Source organism: Lemur catta, chromosome 1, assembly GCF_020740605.2.
Source record: "Lemur catta isolate mLemCat1 chromosome 1, mLemCat1.pri, whole genome shotgun sequence".
Lineage (NCBI taxonomy): Eukaryota > Metazoa > Chordata > Mammalia > Primates > Lemuridae > Lemur > Lemur catta.
In genome coordinates, this window is record NC_059128.1 from 225,703,773 (window position 1) to 225,726,216 (window position 22,444).

Below are 22,444 nucleotides of genomic sequence, written 5' to 3' on the forward strand. Positions count from 1 at the left end.
TTTCAACTCTGCCTTATTTCTTTGCTGTTTCTATTGAAAATAGAAACTTCACATATCACACAAAGCATAAAACAGTACATAACATATCAATACCCATTTTTGCCAAAAAAAAAAAAAAAAAAAAATGCACATGACTTTGCACGTGTATTCTGCCGGGTCTCTAGGAAATGTCTTATCCCAAACAAACCAAAACAAAACACCTGGACTGCCCAGAGGAAAGGTTCCAGAGCAAGCCTAAGGGTGACAGATCCCAGAAAGGAGGTATTAGTGAGGTCAGGCAGAGCAAGAAGAGGAGGGCACGGAGATAAATGGTTGGCTGGGTGGGTGACCCTCAGACATAAAAGAAGTTTTGCTGATCTGCAGATTCAAACAGTAGTGGTTTGCAACTTATTTTTTTAAGCATGATATGTGCTTTGTTCAGATGAATTTCACCCCAAAGCATAAAACAAATAGCACTGAAGAAGCAGAGCTCTCTAGCTGAAGCAGCGCGGGGCCCTAGAACCTTCCCTCCAGGCCCCTCTAGTGGCTCCTGCTATGGGAAAAGCATAGCACAGACTTAAGGTTATTTGTACTTCAGTATCCCTTAAAATAAGCAGGCAAACCCAATTTCTTAGGATTAAAGTATGGGCCCCACAGCAACTATTTCTCCAAGAGCCCTAACTCTAGCCCACTCCAACTCATGGGTTTCAGAGAGAAGAGGAAGATGGCCAGGGATTCCTCTTTCCTGAAAACCTGATTACTAATCTTCAAAGCAGAGTTTACCCTCAGCAGGGCAGGGGTGTGAAAATAGAAGGTTTGGCTTCCTAGGGAAATGGCTGGGGGTTGTTGGATTGTTGTGGGCTCTGTTAAGTTTATCTAGTCCTAAAATAACAGCTGTTTAGAGAAAGTTAACTCGCAAACGCATATCCTGTAGCACTGCACTGAGAATTTGATCATAATTCATATTCCATTAGCAATTCGCTATTCTCAAAGCACACTATAGTGGTGACCATTATCTTGTGAGAGCCCCATCCCATGAGGTAAGCTGAGCAGGTATCATTATCCCATTTTACAGATGAGGAAGCTGAGGCTCAGATGAAGAGAATCCCACAAGGTGACACGACTAATACGTACTTCTTCTAATTCCTGTCTAGAGCTTAAACATGCATGCTAGGGACACAGACCTTGTATCCTAGTGCATTATTAAGTAAGGGCCACATAGGTGGTGTTACCAGCTCTGTGTCCTTGGGGAATATCAGTGTCCTCATTACACAGTAGGTGTAATAATTACCTGCCTCATTACTTCACAGAATTTTGAAGACCAAATGACATAATTTGGTAAAAGTACTCTGCAACGTGCCATCCAAGGGTTACTCTTCTCCCTTCCCCATCCTCAACATTTTGGCAGGTTCTCTGTCCTTCTATTAACTTGGACCTCACTTTTATAAACCAAATAAAATGTGTTTCACACTCTCTGTTGCTACTATGCAAGCTTCTTACTATTGTTAGCTGCTGGCTGGCGGCTAGAGCGGCCAGCTAATCACGCTTTTGCACCAAACTGAAGCTCTTTACTTCCCCGTGTCAGAGATTTGAGGATGCACTGCCCAGGGTTTCTAAGGCTGCTTTGTCCCCAGCCCCAGCAGTGGCCATAGGACTGTGGCTCAGGGGGATGTCCCAGGGAGAGCCTTGGGGGATATGGGCAGGGGGGAAGCTGGGTATCCGTGGAGTGTTCACAGGCCACAGTCCTGTCTTCTCCTTGGCAGGATCAGAACCTGAATTTAGCAAGTTCATCGGAAGGTGATCTGTGCTCTGCAGCTAAGTTCAGAGGGGATGACTTTGTAAAGTGAAATGGCCATTTAATCATTTATCATAGGAGTTCAGAATTGGGTTTGGGCTTTTTACAGATGTGGGCCTCATTGAGGAGAGCAAGCTACAGATAGCAAAATTTGATGAAAATGAAATCAGTAAAGACAGTTGGAATAATTTAGGGAATATATATGCTCTTAACAAAATGAAAATAACCTTGTTGCTTTTTCGAAGTATAAACACTATACATGTTCATTGTTTCAAAAAAAAATTCAGACAATATAGCAACACAGCAGTGTATGCAGACAAGTGTCCATACAGAGAAAGCTATTGTCAAAGTTTCTGAAATTAGATATAATGTTTTTTCTTACATATGTAGTTACTAAAATGGAATTATACTCTACATGCTCTTTGGTAAACTTTTTAATTCAATATGTTCTTGGACATCTTCCTATGCCACTAAATACATGGCAGCCTTCTAACTAGTTGTGGCATGAAGGATATCTTTCTCAAGCTGTGAGGAAGTCTTATGGATCCTCCTCTTCTAAAGGCACCATCATCTGAGCCTCCTCCCACCCTCTCAAGGATCCCTGATGCTGGATGGTTCTGAGAAACACTCTCCTGTTATTTCTGACCAACACCAGCAGGCAGCCAGAGCATGCCACTGGCCAGCTGAGTTTCCAGGTCCTCAGGTTCTCCGTGTGTTAAATGAAAGGTTTGAGTAGAGATCTTCTAAGATTCTTTCGGCTCTAAAATGACATATTAGCTTCTAGTACATCTGTCTCTGCATTTGCCTTGGCATGGGACAATCCTGGCACCGTGTTTAAGGGGGTCCCATGGGAATCCCCGCCGTGCACCTGGACGATGTACTTGAAGACCCTCTGCTGGTAGCAGATAGTTGACGCCGGCAGGGCTGAGGGATACACAGGGTGTGGAAGATGGTTGTGTTAGGAATCGGCTCTGCTGATTTCCTTTCAATATGGCAGAGGGGATGTGACAAGGAGGCATCGCATTTACAACTTGTCAGTAAATACAGCGTTTGGGGCCATTTGGCTCTTGCTAAACACAAGTGTCTAAACTGCAGGATAATTGTGGTATTTGTTTTCTGTTTTAAAAGTCCTTTTGCATATATTACGTCATCTAATTCTCATCCCTCTCTTTTAGATGAAGAGATTGAGGTTCAGAGTGTGTTGATTTGCTTAAGACCAGAGGATGATTATTTGTGGAATGAAGACTCAACCCTAAGCACCACCAGTGTGTTCTTCCTCCACCTCCACAGTTTCCACACTGGATACACTCAGACACGTGATGGATGCACACATATGTGCACAGCACTCATACAGAACATACTCCTCCACCCTCACCTCACCACTACACAGACCCAAGACAGCAGTGCCCTTCCCTGAATCCAGCCACTCTGTGCACATATATTCGTGAGCATTATGCTAAGCAGTGGGGATAAAATGATGAACCAGGAGACACAGTTCCTGACCTCACAGAGTTGATCACCTGGAATCTAGGATGAGGCAGGGATCAGGTGGAGGTGAGGGTGTTGCACTCAGTGTGACAAGAGCAGTGTTGGGGAAGGGCAGGGTAAGATGGAAGCACACAGAAAGGGTACCTACCCCTTCCGCAGGGGGAGCAGGGAAGGCATCCTGAGAGAGGGACACCCAAGCTGAGATCAGGAAGACAGGCTGGAGTTGGCAAGGCCCAGGGTGGAGTTAACAAGAGAGCTGGGGAGACTGTTCCACACAGAGGAAGAAGCATGTATGAAAACTTGGAGGCCAGAGGAGCATGGCACTCTTGAGGAACTACGAGAAGTACAGCGTGGCCAGGGGTAAGGCTCAGGTGGGGAGGTGCTGCCCACCGAGGCCGCAGAGAAGGCATGCGTGTGAGTGCGAAGGGCTGGTGAGCCTTGTTGGTATTGGTGGAGTTGGGGTTTGTCTTGAGGGTATTGGAAAGCTATTGAAAGGCTTAGTGAGTGACACTGGTGACAAGCTCTTATCAAGACATTCTCCTTCTGCCCATTGTAAGAATCTGTGGGTATAACTGTTTACTGATCCTATCTTAAGTATACTCTGGCTATAGTTTCTACAAAAATACAGATGTTCAACCTCAGGACACCTTTCCAGTTGAGGCTGCCACCTCCGTTTCTCCTGCTTTTGCCACTCTTCCTAGGTCTCTGTGGCCTGTGCCAGGTTGGCTTGCACAAACATTGTGACCAAGATGCATGGATGACAGTATGTGGGCCAAAGAGCTTCTAATTGTTCCCGCCCTCAGCCTCAGCCTTACCCCAGGGCTTAAACTCCAGCTGTCCAGATGACAGAATATCAACTGACCAGACAACATCCCTCATGAATACTGGAAAACAAGGTTAAACTATAATTAGAAATATGTGGGCTAGCAGATTCTACCCTCATCATAAGCACAGAGAAGCTATATTAATATTCAATAAGCTATAGATAATAGAAATAATGAAAATGATGCATGGCTCTTACAACATATTCAATAAATAATCAATTGAACAATATTTAGATAATAAGAGAACCCTTACAGGAATGTGTAAAAAGGGAAAAATTCATACATAAAACTAAAACAATTATGGTAGTTTTATAAATAAATTATATTAAATAAATTATGTTTTTTAAATAAAAAGTATGTATATTTGCTTGTATACGCACAGAATATCTATGGAAAGATTTCCAAGAAAATTAACACTAATTGCTTCTAGGGATGGAAACATCATATTTCAGAACATATGTATAATATAACTTTATTTTGGTGGGAAAAAATAAAGACAATAATTCGGTATGTCTATGTTTTAGCATGTGCACAGAGGCAGGTCACTGTGCCGTCCAGTGCAGCAGCCACTGGCCACATGTGGCTCTGTACATTTAAGTTAATTAAAATTAAAAATTCAGGCCGGGCACGGTGGCTCACGCCTGTAATCCTAGCACTCTGAGAGGCTGAGGCGGGCGGATCATTTGAGCTCAGGAGTTCAAGACCAGCCTGAGCAAGAGCGAGACCCTATCTCTACTAAAAAATAAGAAGAAATTAGCTGGACAACTAAAAATATATAGAAAAAATGAGCTGGGCATGGTGGCGCATGCCTGTAGTCCCAGCTACTCGGGAGGCTGAGGCAGGAGGATCGCTTGAGCCCAGGAGTTTGAGGTTGCTGTGAGCTAGGCTGATGCCACGGCACTCTAGCCAGGGTGACAGAGCGGGACTCTGCCTCAAAAAAAAAAAAAAAAAAAAAAAAAATTCATTTCCTCAGTAGCACCAGCCACAGCCAAGTGCTCAAACGCTATATGTGGCTAGTGGCTGCCACACTGGGCAGCGCAGACAGTGCACATTCCCATCACTGCAGAAAGTTCTACTGGACCGAACTGGTTGAGATGAATCCACCCAGACTGGAAACTGACCAATAGGGCTGCAAGGAAGGGACTTTGTACTTCATAAATCTCCATATTGTTTAAATTTTTTTTTTTACAATTACTTTTGCAATTTTACAAAAGAAAAGGATGGCTTGCCCCCATGGGAGGTGTTTAGTCCTCATTAAAATCACAGTCTGCATTTTTTTCATGACCCCTGACATCCCACTCAGGAGTCCAGGAAGGCAGGTGCTGCCAGAGGAGACGTTCCATCAAGGGGTAATGGAGACCATCCCTGTCCAGAGGGAGCACCAGCCTGCCAGGGGCCCTTGGGCCGTGGTTGACCATCATGCCCAATCTCATTCCCTTCTGGGCTGTGTTTTTCAGTCACTTGGAACAAAAATGATCTGAGCATCTACCAACTGGAGAAGCAGAGGCTGAATTATTTTTCATCCTTGGAGCTCTGGAATCTGGTGGGGACAGGTCGGGCACTGGGAGGGCCACCTCCAAGGGACCCCAAGGTCTCCCAGGAGACGGGGCCCTGGGAGGGTGGGAGAGGACATGGCTCCTGGGGAGGACAGCCATCCTGGCACAATGGGACACAGGGCTAAGTTCAAAATGCCATCTTGGGGTCGAATTGGCAAGGACAATGGAGCTGATATCTGCTCCATGGTTTCTCAAACTGGAGCAATGGCAAAGGTGAAGAGAAAGCTGGAAGAAAAAGAGATGGGATGGGGTAGAAGCATCCCCAGGAAGCAGGTTTTCGCCTCAAATGATACTTGGATTTGAAATGTTAAATATCCTTCTGGTTATCGTCCACAAGACAGAGTGAAATGAAATTTCCTAAGATTATAAATAAATGGAACAAACCTTGAAACTCTGGTTTGTAGTTGCTCTGGGTACCTCATTTTCCCTCCACCTGAAGGAAGTTTATTTCTCAACTGGGATTCAGTTTTTTCTCAACAGCAACAACAACAGTGAAAAAGACATAATAGCTTTAAATGTGGCTCTTTTGAGAGTCCTCTTCCTTTTTTAATCTGGAATTTAAACTGACACATTTGTCTTCACCACTGTTTTCTCTGGAAGGTTTAGAATGGTTCCTCAATAAGCCATTTGTCACTATAAACATAGTCTAGGCAGGAAAGTGCCATCACCCAATGTTGATCCTGCCATACTGTTTTATACCTCTGCACCTTTACTTACGGTGTTGCCTCTGCCTGGAATATCTTCCCTTCAGGCAGAGACTACTCAGATTCCACTCCTCTTTCTTATAAGATGCAACTCCTCTGAGTCAGAACTGATGTCATCTACTTCCTATTGTGGTTTGCGTGAGAACCAGCCGAGGATGTGTCCATCTCCTGCAGGGGACTGTGAGCCCCCATGGGGACGTACAATGCCTGTTCAGCCCTGTGTCCCTGCTGACCCAGTGTCTAGTCAGTGGTGGTGTTAGATGTCCACCTCTGTCTCCACTCCCACGATCACCACCTTGTTCCCTTCAGTCAAGTGAGTGCTATCCAGTGAGCCAACCATGTGCTGAGAGGAAAAAAGTTGTGGTAAGTTGAGTAATGGCCCCCCAAAAAGGTCCACCTCCTTGTTCCTGGAATCTGTGAGTGTTGCCTTATATGGCAAAGGGGATTTTACAGATGTGATTGAGTTAAAGATCTTGAGACAGGAGGTTATCTTGGATTATCTCAGTGGCCCTGATGTAATCACAGGGTCCTTATAGGAGAGAGGTAGGAGATCAGAGAGGAGCAGGCAATGTGAAGATGAAAGCCAAGGCAGCAAAGGCAATGTGGGGGGACCATGAGTCAAGGAATAAGAACGGCCTCTAGAAGCTGGAAATGTCAAAGATTTTCCCTTAGAGCCTCCAGAAAGGAACACGCCTTGCAGATACCTAATACACACGTGAACAGAGAATGGTCCCAGCCTTCCAGGAGCTCATTTTCTTTTTACTCAAGGGAGTAAACAATGACAGTGGTTGGAGGTGAGAGGTAATGAAGGTCTACACCAAGGCAGAAACACTGGGGACGGGGATGAGTGGTCAACTGGGGGATTTACCTGCGTTGAAATGGACAGGAGGGATAGGAAGCCAGAGGCAGATGGCGGGCAGTGTAGGCTCTCCATTCTGTGCTCTTTCATTGACCACCTCTGCCTAGATTTCAGCATCTCACCAGCCCACCCATCTCATCTGAGTCTCTATCTTTCAAAATGAACTTTATCCCTTTAAAAAGCCCATTTCATTCCAATTTAGGCTGGGAAAAAGGAAGCTGATTAGACTGATTCCCACTGAGATGAAAACAACTGATAGTGCCTTTAATCTCCCCAGGCATGTGAGCATTTACAACAAGACATTACCTAACTCAAAGGGCTCCATCTCTGACTGGTGGTTCTCTAAACCATATCAGTAAGGCAAGAACTCCATGGCGGGTTAAGAATGTTTTCTGGGTTCTGAATGCCTTTCTTGCATGCCACCAGCTAACCACAGAATGCTCTTGTGTCATCTCTGGCCTCTCTCCTGGAAGCTCTTCCAGGTCAAGTCCCTGAGCCCTTTGTTGTTTTGCCCCATGAGGACTGAGCCTGGGGCTTCCTGTGTGGCCAGCACATTCAGTTACCTGATGTTATCAGTTGTTCTCTAGCTGCTTCTCAGGTGAATGCCTGTCTGCTTGACTAGAGGGCAAGTTAGGAAGGGACCGTGTAGGGCGAAGGAATGAGATACCGGCTTTGCCAAGTACCAGCATTGTGGTCTTGGGCACATCACTTTAGTTCTCAGAGGCTATTTTCTCATCTCATTAGTAATCCCTGCCTCCTAGGGCTGTTGTCAGAGATGCTTGAGTTAACATTTGTACAGGGCCTGGCAGGAGGCAGGTTCTCAATAAATGAGAGCCATGATTCCAGCACTTCTGTGGCCCCGTCAGCAGCCAACTGGGCTGAACGCACAATACCGACAAGGAGCGGCACTTTACAGCTTGCTGTCTGCGAACTCTAGAATCATTCAGTAGAGTGAGATGTTCTCCATAGACCCAGACATTACAGGGCTTTTTGTTTGTCCATTTTGTTTCAAGGATTCTGAAGTGGAATTTAAGGAGTATTTCTAACAGTGCACCAAATTGGATTTAAAAAAAATCACATATTCACCAAAGTTTTGGGATTGGGGAAGACCTCAGAGGTAATCAAGCACAGATAATTTACCCAGTGCAACACCTTCCTGGAGGGTGGTAAGGAGTACAATGCACTTCAAAGATGCCCACACCCTAATCCCTGGAACCTGTAAATAAATATGCTACCTTCTCTGCAAAAGGACTTTGCAGGTGTGGTTAGGTTAAGGACCTTAAGATGGGGACAGTATCCTGCATTATACAAGTGGGCCCAATCTAATCACATAGGTCCTTAAAAGTGGAAAACCTTCTCCAGCTGTGGGAAGGAGACATGATTCCAGAAGAATGGTCAGAGAGATGCCACGTTGCTAGCTTTGAAGATGGACAGGGAGAGGAAGGGGCCACGAGCCAAGAAAAGTGGGTGGCTTCTAGAAGCTGGAAAAGGCAAGGACATGGATTCCCCTCTAGAGCCTCCAGAAAAAAATATAGTTTTTCTGGCACCTTGATTTTGGGGTGGGACCTGTGATAGTGGGACCTGTGTTGGATTTCTAACTTATAGAACTGTAAGATAATAGATTTGTGTTGTTTTAAGCCATTAAACTTGTGCTAATTTGATATGGCTGCAATAGGAAACTAATACAAGGGGCAACAAACACAAAAGCCCAGAGGCCAGCACAGTCATGTCAATGATTGAAGCAGCTTTTACTTGTCTGTAATAAACATACCCAGCAACTTCTCTTGTCTTCTGCAGCATGTTACAGTCCTTTGCTATTCTGATCACCTTCCTAAATGTACTTCTGTGTAGAAGCTTCCATCTTAAAATGAAACACTGGAACAAATACAACACTCTGTCAGTGGCTCCAACCCTGAAGAGTGCAGTATGGACCCTGTGATCTCTAGGCGCTGCTTCTGTTCCTACAGCTTAAGATTAAGCATTTTTTGCAGTTAATTCATGCTTCAGTTCACTCTCAAGCCAGGTTTACCTCATTCAGTCAACTTTCAAAATGCAATTGTGGGGCAAATAAGTAGGCATATATGAAATGTCATATGGCCCCCCAAATACCCAGGCCCTACATGGTTCCATCATTGGTGGAAACAGGCTCACTTTCCAGATTCATAACTATCCTGAAAAGCAGATGGAAACTAGAAGGCTGGATGTCTATCGCTATGATTACAGCCTTTTACCATGACCTCTTTTTTTCTTTTTAGTTTTGTTTTTAGGTTATTCTTTTTCTAATTACTAAAGAAATGTAAAATTTAGAAAGTCTGCCACATTCCCACCCCAGATATATTTATCAACAGATAAGAATCTTAAAACTAGCATTTTTATGCATATAACCAAAGAAAATAAATAATTATGTGTACATAAGAGAATTTTTTTTTTAAAAAAAAAGAAGCCCCTAGGGGTGTATGAGACCCTTCAAACATTCATTCTCAGCTCTCTCAACTTCCACATCCCTAGCATAACTCAGAAACCACACTCTGAGCAAAAAGGCTGAAACAGGGTAAGATTTCCAATCACCAAGGAATGAGAACCACAGTTAACACTTGTGGAAGGTTTGCTAATTCTAGACAGTGCACTAGTTCTTTTAATTCTCATAAGGACCCTATGTGGTATGCACCATTATCATCATAGCCCCCACTTTACAGATGAGGAAACTGAGGCACAGAGAGGTTTGATAGCTTATCCATGGTCATGAACCTAGCATCATGTGGTAGGGCTGGGATTTGAACCAAAGCAATCTATCAGCAAAAAAAAAAAAAAAAAAAAAGCTACATGCTTAACTACCTTGCAACACTGCTTCTCAGAAGAGAGGTTAATTGACTTCGCTATACTGCATCTATTAAGGCAGGAAAACAAACTAGCAGACTTTATTTTTTTCTAAAAATAAGGATTGAAACAAAGTGGCTTTATGAAAAATTCAATGAATCAAGACACTCTATTCCCATAATAATTTTAAAAGACTTTTTTTCTGATTTAAAAAGTAAGAATACATGTTCACTGTTAGAATTTTGGACAATATAAAAAGTATAATGAAGAAAATAAAAATCACGTGGTTTCACTTAGCTGCTTCTATGTGCCAAGTCAATGTTTCTCAAAGTGAGACCAGGAGGCCAAGGATAACAGAATAACCTGGAGCACATCTTAAAAATGTGGATTTCCATCCCAGACCTGCAAAAGTAGAATCTTTGAAGGACAGTACCTTAGAATCCTACCATGCAGCAGCACTTCACAGCTTGCAGCCCTGTAAACTGTAAAACCCATTCAGTAGAATCGCATGTTCTCCATGGACTCAGACACTGTACGACCTATGCAAATACTCATTTGGAAACTTTTATTAGATGTTCATCTTGTTTCAAGGAGTCTGAAATGGAATTTAAAGACTATTTCTAATAGTATACTAAATTTGACTAATATTTGTTTAATTTTAAAATTAAATTTTAAAAGTAACAATTAAAATTTGAGTCATTCTTATGTCCCATAAAGTTTGAGAATTGCTGCCCAAGGCTTAACAAGAGAGGTCCAGAATTCTTGGATCCAGAAATCAAAACTTACCAAATTGTCTTTAGGGGAAGTAAAAAAAGGGGAACTGAGGAAACCAAGCCCCATTTGGAAGGCAAGCTTATGATGGGAGAACACAGGACCTTGCAGATTACTCGAAGGGTATATCCTAGCCTCCAGTTAGGCTCTGTGCCTAGGTCAGCTATCACTCTACTGTAGCCTCAGAGGGCTCCAAGCAGGGTTTATGTCCTCAGCTCTGAGCCTGATTCAGAGACCTGCATTTAGCTTTGCTTCCTCAGAAAGCAAAATGGCTCCTCTCCATTAATACCAGGCCCATGTTCTAGCTATTAGCCAAACAAAGGATTTTCCAAATATGGAACCAAAAAAAGCATGTGCACTTTGAAGGCCACAATAAAGCTCAAATAGCTAAAACTTATTAAAAAGAAAGCCAACAATCGATGCCAAAAGCATGAGTCCTTAACAGAACAGCAAGACAAAAGCCAGAAAGAAGAACAAAAATATGCATTGTAGGGGAGGGGCTGGCAGGGAGGTGTAGATTTATATGGAAGAGCTGACATCATTGTTTCCCAATAATACTCAGCATGCAGGAAACAGATGGGAAAGAAGTGGTGGAAGGGGCTACTTATGGTAACAGGGCATGCTCTCTGTTTAGAATCCTGCCATTTGGAACCTAAATGTTTTACTTTGAAAAACTAAGGATGGGAACTCAATTGCCAAAAGTTTTATTAAAATCTAACTAAATCCTACTGAATTTGTCATCTTAGACATGCATGGTGAAATGGAGCTCTACATATCAGACCCGCTTCACTGCCAGGATAATGTGGCTGGCTGGATCCAGAGTAGACAAAGCCATGGAAGAGGAATTTAACGTCAGACAGACATGAATGGAGTCCTGCTTCTCTCACTTTCTGGCTGTGTGACTTTAGGCAAGTTGATTAACCTCTCTGAGTTGGTCCTCATTTATAAAATGGGGACAAAACAGAACTTTCCACATACACACGATGAAAAGAGGTCAAGGTTGGGCATTTATGCCCTACATCTAGATTTAATCAAGAAGTGTAATTAGGGTGTCAGTTAGTTAGCATCATTTTTAAAAGTTTTATATTTTGATGAAATTCTCTCTTCTTTTGTGCTTAGGCAGGAAACAGAAACAGCCACAACCAGCCAAATCAATGGCTAATCTTGTGATCATCAGCTGCTCTGCCCTCTCCTGAGGGTAGGTTCACTCCTCTGCCACTGAAGACAGGCTTCTGCCACCCCAGCCAGGGTCTCCTCCTACTCCCCGATCCTGGTCACTATAAGTCACCTTCAGCTACCTTTCCCAGAGTTTAAGCCTCTTCTCCCCCAGGGTGCACGAGGGTGTGACCAGTTCCAAGTGTCAGGCAAAACCACATGGTTTCCTGCCTCTAGAAACCAACCACCCCATCTTCCCATAGCTCCGTCATAACTCACAGTCAGATGATATTTGTTTTACCCTTTTATTAATTTTCCCCTGCTACAAACAACCCACTCCGTCTGCTAGTTCTCTTTCACTTGGCTGCCTCACATGTGCACGTCCCCTGCTTGTGTGTCCTCTACAGCTCTCGTGCCATTCTTCTTTGTATTTCTTTTAGTCGTTTTCCATCTTATGAATCCTCTAGGCTGAGAGCAACTTGAGAGCAATGTCTAGCACATTAGGGTCCCATTAAATACTTGTTGCATTGAATTAAAAGCCCTACACAAATATAGTTTCTGATTAAAAACACGAAAAGAGCCAGGAAAATATGCAGAATCACACAAATTAGCTTAAATGCTTTCACAAAGACTATAGATTTATTTATGATTTGCTAGAATCATAGCCTATGTCAAGCTATTTGCTAGTATCTGTAACAGTAAGAGCTGGTATATGTTGCTTTTCGGAGGGAGGAGGAGCGACATTCACCCCTCTCTCTCCAGGGGTGGTGGGAAGGGGGCCTGCCAAAGGCATTCTGGGCCAGCGTCAGCCCATGGGCGTGGTACCAGGGCCTGGTATGCATCAGCCAAGCTTGGACTAGAACAAAGAGTGCCTGAGACTCGATCCCAGAAACTCAGTTGGTTCTGGGGCCCTGCCAAGAATGTGGTTCATACCAAGGAGTGACTGGTGAGGCACTAGCAAAAGGCAGCATTTCTGGGGAGTTCTGTACAAAGCCTGGGTTGGTTTCTATCCAGGAGCAGCTATTTACCCCCATGGGGACCATTAAACAATCAAATTCTTGATACTCCAGCACATCAGCAATGTCTCTTGTCCTGAGCTTCCAGAGGGCTCTAACACTGGTTTTCTGAAGGAGGAAATAGACTGAATCAATCAACTGCTATGTTTTCACCACGGGGCTCATCCTGAGAGAGGCACAGTGAGCTGCCGCATATGACCTGCCCTCAGCAGAACTTACCATCTACATGCATATACGCAGACAGAGAACAGAACAGCAGGTACAATGGAGACCAAATTGGGTCCCTCTGACCCTAAGGCAGTGGGTGCTCCAAGAAGGGAAGAAGATTGTGGCTGCAGTGGGAAGGGAGCGACCTGGGAGGAAAAGGTGGGATCTGGTTGGACTTGAAAGCTGGTAGGCAGCCGGCATGATTGCTCACACCTGTAACCCTAGCATTCTGGGAGGCTGAGGTGGGAGGATCATTTAAGCTCTGGAGTTCGAGACCAGCCTGAGCAAGAGCCAGATCCCATTTCTACAAAAAATAGAAAACTTATCAGGGCATGGTGGCATGCACCTGTAGTCCCAGCTACCTGGGAGGCTGAAGCAAGAGGATCACTTGAGCCCAAGAGTTTGAAGTTGCAGTGAGCTATGATTGTTACTGAAAATTCGGCACTTGTCCCCAAGGCCGAATCAGAAGGAAGAGGACAGTGGTTTGAGGGGAAGCAAAGAGGAGTTTATTAATTTGCCAGCAAATGAGGAGGTTGGCAGATTCCATATCAAACTACCAATGTCCTGCTTTTGAGCAGAGCTTTTAAGGGTTCTGATTAACTCCATAATCCCATCTTTGTCTAAGACAATCTTGTGACCTCCACCTGGATAATTCCCTTGATTCATCTCCTGTGGCACAAAGAACAATGGACATTCTCTTGTTCTTCTCAAACATTGGCCTGAGGCACAGATGTAGGTTTTAGTTCTCAAAAAGGGTGAGGGAGTTTTGAAGAGACAGAAAACACTTTTACCCTTTTTAAGGCCATTTTCTGTGTTATACGATGATGCCACTGCACTCTAGCCAGGGTGACAAAGTGAGACTGTCTCCAAAAAGAAAAAAAAGCTGGTAGGTTTTAGGTGTGTGCAAAAGCTCCTGGCAGAGGGTAAAGTGCTATGCAAATGTCAATTGTTAAATGATGACTCTTAATAGTCTAGGATGATGGAAAAACAAAGCAAAGGGAGAAAAACCATTTTTCATAGGTTTTTTTGGGCAAAACTGTAAAGTTAATGCCAAATTATGAAATATACTATTCTGCGAGATGTGATTTGTGCCTAAGACTGTAGTCTTGGAAGTCAGACAGATCTACATTTAAATCCTGCCTTTCCCATCCCTATAATCTCAGCAAATGATTTAACCTCTTGGACCTCAGTTTTCTCCTTTGTAAAATGGAGATAAAAATGCCCAATTCTTAAAGATGTTGAAAATATTTGTAAGCATAAAGTGACTGGCACATAGTAAGCAATCAACACAGGTAATAGCTCTTACTATGAATAGTAAGAGCTAAAAATAACAAGTTCTGATTTGGGACTTAGACTTCATTCCTAGATCCTTTCTCTCCTTCCACGAGACCTCCTCTTCCTCCTCCTCCCTTCAATCTTCCAGCAGCCTGATACTGGCATCTTTCTCTATCAAAATTTGCTCTTAGAAAAAAATCTAGTGCTAGTATACATCCTCCTCTGAATTGCAGTCAGCCTGTTTGCTGCCAGGGGTTCTTTATTTTAAGCCTTAGTTAAAATCATATCCTGGGGGGAAAATTAGAGGGATGGAGTGTTATCCAGACTCCTGAAGTTCCAGCAGGCTGTGGCCCTGTCTCAATTAGTACCGGAGGCCAGCCCTTTGAGGAAGGAACACCAAGATCAGCTCAACTTAAGTGCAGCAGTTGTGTTTGGGCCTAGACAGAAATGGGTGGGAGATGCACCCATAAGCAAAAAGAAAATTAATTGGAAGGGTGAGAATAAGTGGAAAAATGCCACACTGGCTTAACTACATGGCAAGCAATTAGTGGGGAAAAAATAGCTCCAAGTTCCTGGGACTCAAGACTAGTCTGGAGGAGCCACTGGAAGCGGGTGGAGTCCTGGGGCCCAGAAGCCAGGGTGGGCAGGCAGCTCAGCCTCAGCAGTCTGTTCTGGAGGGAGTGAGCAACAGGCAGCTCCAACCAGAAAAGCCTATTGCTACTTTGTTTCAGAATATTTAGCTACAAATCTAATGGCAAAGGAGGTGGGTGGGATGACAGTTCTCATGCCCAGAGTCCTGGAACGTTCACTCCATGCCCTTCTTCCACCCACCACTGCAGAGCCACACAGGCAGCCTTTTCTGCAGGGAGGTGATTCCCGGGAACAAACAGTCCCCAGCAAGGGCTTCAGAACTGTCTCGGCCAATCAACTTCTGGAACTCAGAATGTGTTCCCCCTTACCCCTTCCCACAGAAAAGGCTCACAGGCTAGCCCATGGATGCCTAATGGATTGGTGGAGGGGGGACGAAACGAATGCATCAAAAACTGTAGCTCTAACGGCATTGGAGAGCTTGTCCACCACTTACAGCATCATCTATGGGAAGATGTGTTCCTAGTTTTAACGTATTTCTCGGTCCCAGCATAGGAGCAGCCTCCAGCACCCACCTCCAGCAGATGGTTCTTTGGGCTCCAGGGTAGGGCTGGGCGACAGGGGAGCAGGCTTCTTTAGCAGCTCCAGTGCCTGGGCCTCCTGAGGCTGGAAGGCATGTGCTTGGCTGCCAGTGGGGGAGGACAGGCAAGGAGGGAGGGTGAGGCTGCCCCTGTGGTCAAGGGGCTCTTGGCAGAGGTCTAAAGAGTGGGCAGGAAGGAGGCCTGTGGGGAGGTAGCAGTAGCTGTTTCTATTGTGGGTTGTCATAGCCAGACTATACAGAGTAAAGTTACAGCTTGGCCGCAAGTTATCCAGTCAGTTTGCTCCAGGCATAGAGCCTCACCTCTCTCCTTTCAGTTCTTCCTGTTTTTCACTCTGGGAGCCCAGATGCAGGGATGCTTCTCTAAACTCAAGCCCATGAGGTTGCTGTTCTATCTCCACAAGCTCCCCACCTAGGATCTGACTTCTCCTTTGGTTCCTGTGGGTCTGGCAGTGTCTGGCTGTGTCTTTCCCAGGTCTTTCAAGGGACCTTTAGTTTCAAGTTGACACTTTGCGCCCGCAACATTGTACGTGATGATCCACTCCACAGTGGCTCCAGGAAACCCCTGCATGAACTGGCCTCTCCACTCAGTGGGGCAAGCAATCTGCTCCCTGTTCCTTTTACGGATTCATACCATCTAACCATACATTTATTCATTTCATTGGAGGCTCATTCATTCTGTCATGTTTTGTAGGTTGATATGCGAGGGTGAGTTCAGAGTCTCATAATAATAGCTACGCTTATAGTTTACCATGTACATGCCTCTGCTAAGTGCTTTACCCATATTAACTCATTTGTTTTCTTGTCAATCCTATTATTTCTATTTCATGAATGAGGAAACTGAAGCCTAGAGAGGGCAAGTAACTTGCTCCAGGGTCATTCAGCTGGAAACAAGCAAAGTTGGGATTCCATCTCAGGCAGTAAGTGTTCCAGAACTCTTCATTGGAGCCAGAGGCATCTGACAGGATCAGGGAAGGTTTCCAGAACCTCAAAGCTGAGACCCAAAGGATGAGGAATTACCTGGGGAAGGTGTGATAACCATGTGCCAGGCAAGGTGCCAGGAAGGAAACAACTAAGCCAGAGAGAAAAGCCCTGCCTCCATTCTCCATTCAAGGCTAAATCTTATCTTGAACAGGAAAATATTTACCTTCTTTGCTAACACTTTGTTCATGTTTATGTTTGAGTATCTCATCTATTTAATTGGAGATCAAAGCTTTTGCATTTTCTCCTTCAACTTTCCCTTCAGCTATGACACTTAACTTCAAAGCTTAATTGGTCTGTTGGCTTCTCAAAGTTCGTTCACATCCCTTAGACTGTGGGCTGCTTGAGTCTGGAGCTTATCTTTCTCTCCTTTCCATAGTACTGTAGCACAGTGCCTTAATAAATACCAGTCAAATAAATGAATAAACAAAGTGAGAGAATCATTTAGCTCCAGAAACATAGAACAGCTACATCTAAAAGTTCCCACTGGCTGGGCCCGGTGGTTCACACCTATAATCCCAGCACTTTGGGAGGCTGAGATGGGAGGATCATTTGAGGCCAGGTGTTTGAGACCAGCCTGGGCAAAGCATTGAGACATTGGTCTCTACCAAAAAAAAAAAAAAAAGAAAATTAGCCGGGTGTGGTGGCACCTGCCTGTAGTCCCAGCTACTTGGGAGGCTAAGACAGGAGCATCACTTGAGCCCAGGAGTTTGAGGTTACCTTGTCTTAAATAAATAAATAAATAAATAAATAAATAAAAGTTCCCATTGCCTTATCCTTGTTCTTTGAAATACTGGGGCTTAATCTCATCAAGCTAAAAATTTTATTTGTAATGGGCATTTATTTATTTTCTATGAATCTTCTGTCATCCCTTAAATCAAATATACACATTAAATATTCACATAAATATGTATGTGTTACATATATAAATATACATTTTTTTCAGCCTGGTAAGAACTAGGAAAAAGTTTTCAGCAATAAAAAGGCAGACTTGTCCAATATTCAGAGGGTGCCTTCTCAATGGCCACGGCTGCTTATCTGGGGAAAAATGCACTGCGGGCAGTGGTTCTCAACCCTGCCTCCACATGAAAATCAGCTAGGAGAGATTCTGACTTCATTGGTCTGAGAGGGGGCCTAAGCATCAATATTTTTTTTTCTGAACGCTCTCCAGGTGGTTCTAAGGTGTGGCCATCATGAGAGCCACCGGGCCAGAGGAATATCACTTTTTACTAGGGAGTGGGCAAATGAAAAAGAGTGCTCGGGTTGTAAGAAAGTCCTCCGCCTTTAGAGTAGGGCCAAAACGGGGGAAGAAGATAGTTTTTCCTATGACACTCTCTTACTTGTCCCTTGGCTCCTGGCCCCAGCAGCCCCAAGCTCTACTGGAAGACCCAGAAGGCTTGGCTCACACGGTAGAGGTAGGAAACGACCATCGACACACTCTGGCTGCTCAGGGCTTCACCCACAACCTCCCAACCACAGGTGACAACATGATGTGGTTTTTATCACACAGCTGCAAGCAAAGGCCTTCACATTCAGTGGTTAAGAAGAAGAAAAAGAAAGCTATACTATTTTCAGCATCTGCAGTAAGGAAAGGATGATCTTCTCCCTGTATCCCAGACAGGAAGAGAAAGTTTGCTGGTTCCCAGGGGAGAGCTGGAGGTTGGGGGCAGCAGCCACAGTGTCGGAGGGAAAGTGAAAGAGGCTCTGGCCAAATCTGCCAGGAGCCACTTCATGCCATTCATGGGTGTTCTTACCAGGCTGGAGAAAAGTGGTGAAAGAAGGAGGAAACTGGCCCTTCATATCAGGCCTCTGTGCAGCTGGGGGTGATCAGAGTAGGGTCTGACACTGGCATCTATGTGGATACCTGCACAAATTGTACAGATGGGTGTGTGTGTGTGTGTGCATTTCTAAGGAAAAGTGTTTCTGTTTTTCATCAGCTTCCCAAAGATTAAGGATGACAACTGGCCCTGAGCAATGCCCACTCTAAGCTGAACACCTATTTGTAACCCACACACCTCGCCTTGTCAGATTTGTCCAACTGAGCCTCGGCAAATTACAGAAGCATGTGACATTTGTTGTTTGTGCTCAGCCTCTGCCTGCCCAGAGCTGCCCCTCAGGCGTGTAGCTTCCCCATGTTCAGATGACCTGAGCACAGCTAAATACGAGCAGCTTTGTCTTCCACCAAAGCTCAGGGCTTTCCTTCCCTGTCCAACCAGGGGCTCTCTTTGCTTCCCTATATCTCTCTTCTTCCCTTCTGCCCTTGTGCTCCCAGACCTGACTATTTTTCCCTGTCTCAACCCAGGTTCAGTGACCTCCAAAGGTCAGCAACCTGATGTCAGTCTTGAGAGACCTTCCCCAGCCCCCTGGCTCCCAGTTTCCACACTGACTTGTCACCCTCAGCATTCTGGGCTGATCTTCCAGGGTGAATGGCAAAGGGGCAGTGCCCAGCTCAGCTTTTCCTCCTGGGAGCAGAGTCCGGGCCTCGTCTACTAACCAATACGTGTTTCAGAAAGTCCATGAGGAAGCTACATTATTTCAGATAAAATCATTAGTACTGACTTTGTTTATTGATGCTACACTATGACAAAAATAAGAAAAAAACTATCCAACTAGTTTTAGCTGTGGGAAAAAAGATCCTAATTACTACTCTTACAAATAATAATAATAAGCTGCTTATTATGTATGCCTAATTTCCATGTACCGCAATAACGGTGTGTGGATCATTAAGTGGGCCAGTTGCCTTTCATTTCAAAGCTGAACTCAGGTATGTTCAGTCTTGAAAGTTTGCTGATCCTGTAGTAGGGCTGTCTGCTTTCAATTTAAAGGAAAAAATTCATTAGAAGAGAATGTTGGCTTAAACATGGAAGCCAGGGAGGGGAAAGGAGTGTAACAGCCAGGAAGGGCCCTCTGCATCCTTCATGATCAACCGTATGACCTTAGGTAGGTCAGTTTGCTTTACTGGACTTCCTTTTCTCCTTCCCAGCATGAGGAGCTCTGACTGCTTTTTTTCCACTTTTTCTTTAGGCAGTAGTCCCCTTCCTTTTTTTTTTTCTTAAATGAAACATATGCAGAACCCCAAAATATAAGCAGGTGAAAGAACAACTACTTAAGGCTGCCTTTGAAGTATTTTCACAGAACCCTGGGGTTCCAGCTCACCCTATGATCTATAAGTTTGTAAGAATGGGGGCAGGGCTGGCAAGCACACCTATGCACCTCACAGCTTTGGAGGGAGGGCCCAGAATACACCCCCATGGTACAAGGTAGCATCCTAGGAGCATTCCTAGTGACCTGAAAGGTAACCTGAAGGCCCCCGCATCAGCAATGGAGGGAAACATTTCATTCTGAACTTCTTCTGGTGGTAGTGGTTTAGATGCATACTTGGAGTTCTCCCATATTCAAAAACGCTCAATCCAAATGATTTTATTTCAAATCCACCTCTCCAGATTGTCAGTGAGGATTCAATGAATTGACTCAGTTATGCTTTGATTTCAAAAGAGGCAGTTTTGAAACCTGTGGTTCGCTAGGCTCTAAAATACTAACCCATTTGTCCTAATGACACAGCAGACTGCGAACTCTAGAATACCACAGGAATATCACACCACTGCAAATTACTAGGTGGTGCTGAGTCTTCAAAAAAAGGAAGTGAAACAAAAGCATTGCACTGTTTTTGAGATGCATATTTGATATGGACTAATCAAAGAGTTTTTGAGATTATTTTCCTAGAGACAGCGTTAATCTGCACAGTTGCACGCACTTAAGTTTTCCCCTGTGCTGTATATATCTACATATAAACACAGTGCCTGGGCCATATAGTGAGCTATTTTCTCTCTCACTGAAGCTTCTAAAGACAAGGCCTTTTTGTCATGGTAAGTGCAGGGCCAGTCAACCTTACAAAAGGAGTCATTTAATGCTCAATTTTCCAACTTTCTTATGATTAAAAACTTCTAAGCTCAAATGCTGTTATTGTATTCCAGATTGTTTTCTTTCTCCCTTCCCCAACAAATGTTTAAATTGTCTCTACTCTGCCAGATTCCTTTTTTTTTTCTTTCAATCTGTCCTTGAAAACAGAGAAGCTCTCCTTTTCTCTTACTTACCCTAAACTATTTTAAAATCGGGGCCCTCTGACCTATTTTACAACACCCTTCTTGTCTGACACACCAAATGTTAATCTGAAAGCCAAGAGGAGGTAAAGGATCTGGGGGCGTTGGGGAAAGGGGCAGGGGCAGGGGAGGTGCTATATATTTGGCATCAGTTCAGAAATTCAGAAAATGTTTGTGCAACCACCCAGTTAGGACCCCCCTCCCCAACTGCCCTCTAGCACATTAATAAAAAAAGATGTGAGCGGATGAAATTGCAGAGCCCAGGGGGACAGCTAAGGCAATCTTAATTATGTGCCCAGGGAAGCCCACGGATCACCACCCCACATGTCCACCCCTCATCCCTCCCTTCTGACATCCAAAGTTTAGGATCAGGATCTCTGCAGCTTCCACTTCACCCCCAGGGGTGGCCGGTTAAACTTGTAGCAGCACCGCCCACGAACGGCTTGTGTGAGACTAACCGAAGGACTGACACGGACGCAGCCTCTGCACATCGGGAGGGCAGTGCTGTGCACCTTGGGAATCGTATATGTTCTTTAAGAAGAAAAAAAAAGTACACTGAACGCACAGGCCTGGAACACATTAGCCTGTGAAATGAATCTAACACAACCCAAGAGGGTCCATCTCTCCCTCAAACAAAAAGAAGGGGGAAAAGGCGAAGAGTGCACATTACCATCCTGTCCCGAGCTTTCCAGATACTCCGTCAGGTCACAGCCAAACGCGCTGGCGGCTCCCTTTCGTTTCAGCTTCTGCTTGGCACCCTTGTTCTTCATGAGTTAGTCCCAAAGAGGCTGCCCCTCCGTGTCGCCCTCCCCTCTGATGGCACCGCGCGTAGGACGGTCTCCCGGCTTAGATCACTGGCTGCCCCGCGGCTCTGCGGGGCCGCATCGGCGAACGGAGGACCTCGGGCGGGGCCCGCGCAGGGAGCCCGCGGGGAGCGGGCCGGGCGCGGGCGGGCGGGGAGCGCGGCGCGGGGCTCCGGCGCGCGACGGAGCCGGCAGAGCCCGAAATCCCCCCGCTCCTCCGGGGCCGCCGTGCCGCAGGCCGTGCAGAGCTGGCAGCTGCGAGCCGGCTAGCTTGGGAGTGTCACTTCCTCACTCGAAGTCCCAGGGACTTTCACGGGCTCCTGCGGTGTCTTCGGGTGTTTTTCCTCCGCCTCAGAGGCAGGGCGAGCTCCGCTCTCCGCCTTCCTCGGCGCCCGCGGGGGAAAGAGGCTGCGGCGACGGGCGAGGGACGGCCCGGGGCCGCTGAGGGTCCTGTGCCCGGGGCCCGCGGTCTGGCCTTCAGACGGCTCTGGGGAAGCGAAAGACCAGCATCCTGTCCCTCCTGCCCGCCCTCACGCTCTCCTTTTTTCCTGTCTTACAAATCCTAGGATCATCCAGCTCAGGAAACGCTGGAAGGAAGTTCGCTAGGGAGGGGGCGGAGGGTGGAAATTTTTGGCAGCTCCGCGCTTGTGTGTGTGTGGAGCCGGAGGAAGTAGGTGGGTGGGTTGAGGAGTGCGGGCTGGGGGAGAGAGCGCGCTCTCCTGAGAGCCGTCCTGCGCCTCGAGAGCCAGCCCCGGGCCGCCCGAGGAAACCGCCGCTCTCCGAGGGGTCCCGCCGCCGCGAGCCGCCGCTGCCTGCCGCGCCCGCGCGGTCTCCGGGGGCGGGCGGAGGTGCGCGGGCTTCCTGCCGCGGGTGCCGGACGGGGCTCGCAAACGCTGCCCCGGTCTAGCCCATTGTCATCACGGCTTTG

At 45.6% G+C, this 22,444-nt stretch overlaps 1 protein-coding gene across 1 annotated transcript in view; it reads right to left on the reverse strand.

Moving 5' to 3' along the window:
• Positions 1-21,625, reverse strand: part of ARHGAP31 (Rho GTPase activating protein 31) — a 112,895-nt gene extending 91,270 nt beyond the window's left edge. The window contains exon 1 of the mRNA XM_045540216.1: positions 21,384-21,625. Within this exon, the coding sequence (XP_045396172.1) occupies positions 21,384-21,483 (100 nt within the window). The 5' untranslated portion in view covers positions 21,484-21,625. The remainder of the gene's footprint in view (positions 1-21,383) is intronic.
• Between the last annotated feature and the right edge of the window lie 819 nt (positions 21,626-22,444).